The following is a 4,782-nucleotide window of genomic DNA, read 5'->3' as shown; positions in this document are numbered from 1 at the left end:
CCATTTTTGAATTGGGTTGATTGTTTTCTTGTTGAGATATATATTCTGGATATTAATCTCTTATCAGATACATAATTTACAAATATTTTCTCCCTTTCTATAGCTGACTTGTTTGCTTTCTTGAGTGTCTTTTGATGCACAAAACTTTTAATTTTGATGAATCCAATTACATTTCTCTGTTCTTGCCTATCCATTTGGTGTCCTTTTTTAAAAAGTGAATACCATTTTGATTTCATCAGCATTTTCTACAAACCTAATCATTTTTAGGCCTCTATTCTTTTCTATTCTCCTATGTCTCTGCCAAACTTTTAGCATTGTTCCCTGGTTCTATAAATGCTTTCCATCTTTTGTACTTGTGTTTTACAAATTTGAGCTCATATTAGAGTTTTCTGTGTGCTCTGCAATGTTTTTTAAGGCTCCTCGCCATTTTCTTCCTATTTAGGGTCATTCAAGATTATAAAATCAGAAATGATTTTTTATGGCATTCAGTCCTCTCAAGTTGTCTTTACATCCAAAGTCTCATTCTCTGGAATCATATTTATCTCTTTAAAAAGTTTTAAAGTTTGTCTTCTTAAAGTCTAAAGCATATATTTAAGTATTGCCAGAGTGAATGTTCCTGACTATAAAGAAATCTGAATTCAAGCATTAGTTTCTCTCAAGGATTCTCAAACCACCATACTGATGATCAATTCTTTCATGTTATTTAAAGAGCCAGAGTAGCACTTTTCCTAGTTACTTCCTTCACTCTTCAGAAAATAAAACTGGCAATAAGGAAAATCTAAGACGTACATTTCAGTCATCTAAGACTTCCAACAGATAGGAGTTCCAGGTTTTTACCAATATTTCAGTTTGTGAATCACCAAGAACATAGTACTAGTTAGCACCTTTGAAAATATTCACACCATATTATTACCACAAATCACCCAGGTTGAGCTCATAAATTATTTCCATGTCAAGTTTTATGTTATTTTAAGCAGACAACGTAGTTATCTCATTTAGATACAAAATCAGTGAATACAATAAAATTATGTTAGAACCACAGAACTACAATCAGAATAGACTTTGAAATAATTAACAGAACACCTTCACTTTACATATAAAGACCTCGAGATTCATGAAATTTAAGTGATACTGCATAGGTCAAATGAAGATACAACGAAGGTCTCGCTTTCTTTTCTTTTCTGTCTCACGGATTTTTAAATTCTACAGGCTAAACAAAAGCCATAAATACGAAATAAGAAAAATAATTATTTTATTCTAATTTAGAATAAAAGTATATTCTTGGTAAAAGTAAAAAGCTACAAAAGTTCCATTCATCACTATCAAATATAACATACAAATATTAGCAAAAATGTTAGTATTAATAAAGAAGTTTAAAACAATTACAATATACTAACATTTACTGATAATTTATTAAATTAACTCACACTATGAAGAGGTACTTAACTTTAACATAAAACATTTTAGACTATATGTCTCTTACCTTAATCCATGAAAATTTCAGAGGAAAACACTATTTTACTGGTCAGAAAACATATCATTTGATCTCAAGGGCTCAGAATGAGGAAAGAGTGAACGAAAAGGAGTGATGAAAGTGATATTTATTTTGATTGTGGTCCTGGTTACGTGTCAGATACCATGCACTTGCAAAAGCTCACAGAAATGTACAGTATGTAAATTATAAAACTCAATAACCAAACTCTTTAAAAAACCATTTTTTTTACTATGTGAGAAATTAACACATACTGAAGAAAATATTGAAAATACTGAATTAGAGTGGCCCAAATAGAGGTAGTTTTGTTGTATAATTCTCAAACATATTTATGAAATATTTTGTTTCCCTTTATATATTTCTAAACTTATATGCAAACCAGAAACCAAAAAATCCAGGTACTTTTAAAAAAAAGAGTAACTCACCGTCTCATTTCCAAAAAGTATGTCAACATAAGGCATAACTTTCATCAATGATTCCTTGTAGAACTGACTAATAAATGGTGCAGACAGATTCAAAGTGAAAATTCTATTGTTCTCAGAAGCATGGTGAGCCACTTTTAACACTGACTCTGGTGAAACTGTAAGAAAAAAGCCCTGGATAAAGACAAAAGGGAGGAGAAATTAGAAATGCAATTTCCCCAGAGACACTTTCAGTGAGAATAAAAGAAATACATACAAAAAAACAAAAGCCTATATATAAATACAAATTTAAAAATACAGTTATAAAATGCAAGGCAGAAAATAACATTCGATAAGAAGAAAAGTTTGTCATTTCAATACTATATGCTTAATATGTGCCATTATGTCAGAGTATAACATTATTTCATATTAGATTTGTATACTCAATACTGAAAGAATTCTGGAAATCTACATAAGAAAAAATATTTTAAAGGTCTCATTCAAGACAATAATTATGTTTAAATTAAAGAAACAGTAATAAAGGCAGACTGGATCCTTCTATTTTCTTAGAAACACTGTGTATTCTTATAGGTGACATAATATTTATTAAAAAATAAAATTAGTTTAAAAATAAAATTAGTTTACTAAGTTTGTTATATTATGAAACATCTAAACTGAATTTTTTTGAAAGATTCTGAATTAGAGAAAATTCAGTAATGAAATAAAAAATATTTAAATTAAAATTTTATGTCACAAAAGCTATACTTTAAAATACTATTTGTCTATATCTTAAACATTGATATAAGTCTTTAAAAAATATGCTTCTGCTTCCTAAATGGAAGAAAGCATAAACAAAAACATGGATGCTTATATAGGATATTGGTTTAAACAGTACATAAGTGAATGAAACAGCACATAAAGGGAAATACAATGAAGTTGAAAAGAAAGCCCAACTAAGTTCACACAAAGGGCCTTGAGTGTCAGGTTAGAAGTCTATTAAATGGGGTAGAGATGGATGAAGTCTTCCTTGAAAGAAAAGAGTAATAAGTTAGCAAGAAAATTTAAAGGAACTTGTTGTCTGGACAGCAACAAATCATCAACGGTCAATTGAAGCCTGCATTTGGCTCTGTAAGAGAAATGATACTAAGAGTATTACATTCTGGATTTAGCAATTGTATAAGATGTGGGAAACAAAGGATAAAAGAGTCAGAAGATGACTGAGATTTTGAATCTGGTTCTACCATTAATAGAAATAGGAAAGTCCAGAATAAGACCTAGCTTAGATGGAGATAGTGTTTAGTTGTAGTTATACTACACTTGAGGTGTTAAGGGACCCTGTAATATATATCTCAAAGTTGGACTCAGGAGAAAGGCCACGACAGAAGGTGATAGTAAAAAAGATTTAAAATTACCAATTTAAAATGTAGAAAGAGAAGAGGGCAAAGGACAGAATGGAGAAAAACAAACATTAGTGGGTAGAAGAAAGGAAAAGAGAGAACAAGAGGAAGGCAAATGAAGACAATAGAAATGATGAAAGAGAAGTCCACCATGGGAAATTTCAAGAAGATACTTAAGGGGAGTTCTGGTCAAGATGGTGGAGTGGGTTAACATTCTGCTGCCTCCTCTTATGACCGCATCAAAATCACAACTATAGAACAACGATTACAAAGAATCACCCGAAGTCTAGCTGAACAGAAGTCCTATAACTAGAGATATACAGAAGCCATATGGAGACTGTTAGGAGGGGCAGAGATGCAGAAAGAGCTGGCCACATACCAATGTGTGGTGGCTAAAAATAGGCAGGAATATCTTGGTTGCAGCAGTCCCCGCAGAGGAACAAGGGGTTCCAGCCCCACACCAGGCTGCCGATCTCAGAGATCCAGTGCCAAGAAAAGAAGTCCCCACAACTTCTGACTATGAAAACCAGTAGGGACTGTGGCTGAGTGAGATGCAGGGCTGCTGGAGTACCAGATGTCTCTCTGCAGATGAACTTACTCGCTGACAGACTTATTTGCTCTGAACACTAGTGCTGGGCCAGCAGCTCAAATGGCACCAGGAACATATGGGGAGGAACTGAATTATCTGGCTTTGGGGCAAGGGCAGGAGGGGCAGCTTTGTCCATACAGAAGTGCTTGCAAAAGCCACTGTTCCTTTGTCGATCGCTCACTCGACCAATGTGCAGATGCAGGTAAATGCCTTTTCTAAATCTTCATCAACCTAAAACTGTTCGCAACCCCATGGTGATTCCTCGATGCCCGCTCCACCTAACTTGTGGGCCCACCCAGGATGCTTCCAGTGGCTTTTCCATACAAACGGCTTGTCTTGGTTCCTGCTATGGACGTTCCTAAAATTTCTCAAGGTTCACAAACCCCAAACAAGCAGCATCTAGCCTCATCATGCCACATACCTCTTGCTAAGCAGCCCCAAGCCTCGCACTAGCAACAGCCAGCCTCAGTTCACAGCTTGGCCTCTTGAGGTATCTCCAAGCCCAGGTCAGGAAGTGGCCACCTGCACACTACTTAGTGGCTCATGTCAGGAGGCCCCAGGGATGGCATGCCAAGTGGCCAGCTTTAGACAGAGCCAGAGCACAACCCAGGGTTGCATCTGAGGACAGCACACCCAAAGGGCAGACTGAGCAGGTACCAGAACCCTGCTAAAGTGAATCCTGCTCTGTAGGGTCAGTCCCTACACAACAGCTCTTCCACTGTATTCACAAGCAAGTTCTCACAATCAAATGGCCCATTGGTCAATTCCTTCCATTGACATGCAAATGGCAACGGAGGCTCAACTACAACAGGAGGGCACATAGAACCCCCACAAAGGACACAACTGGAGCACCTGACACAGGGGAACAGAGAGACTGAGCCACTGGGCCCCACAGGACACCTA

At 35.9% G+C, this 4,782-nt stretch overlaps 1 protein-coding gene across 3 annotated transcripts in view; it reads right to left on the bottom strand.

The window, feature by feature from the left end:
* The window catches only part of ADK (adenosine kinase), a 475,283-nt gene that overhangs the window by 136,912 nt on the left and 333,589 nt on the right, over nt 1–4,782 (bottom strand). For all 3 annotated transcript variants that reach the window (XM_023527928.1, XM_023527927.1, XM_023527929.1), the window contains exon 7: nt 1,918–2,088. In XM_023527928.1, coding sequence (XP_023383696.1) covers nt 1,918–2,088 — 171 coding nt within the window. The remainder of the gene's footprint in view (nt 1–1,917; nt 2,089–4,782) is intronic.

Source organism: Pteropus vampyrus, unplaced genomic scaffold, assembly GCF_000151845.1.
Source record: "Pteropus vampyrus isolate Shadow unplaced genomic scaffold, Pvam_2.0 Scaffold20, whole genome shotgun sequence".
In the NCBI taxonomy this organism is placed as follows: Eukaryota; Metazoa; Chordata; class Mammalia; order Chiroptera; family Pteropodidae; genus Pteropus; species Pteropus vampyrus.
The sequence above is the reverse complement of the archived record's forward strand: the minus strand, read 5'-3'. Positions and strand labels throughout refer to the sequence as shown.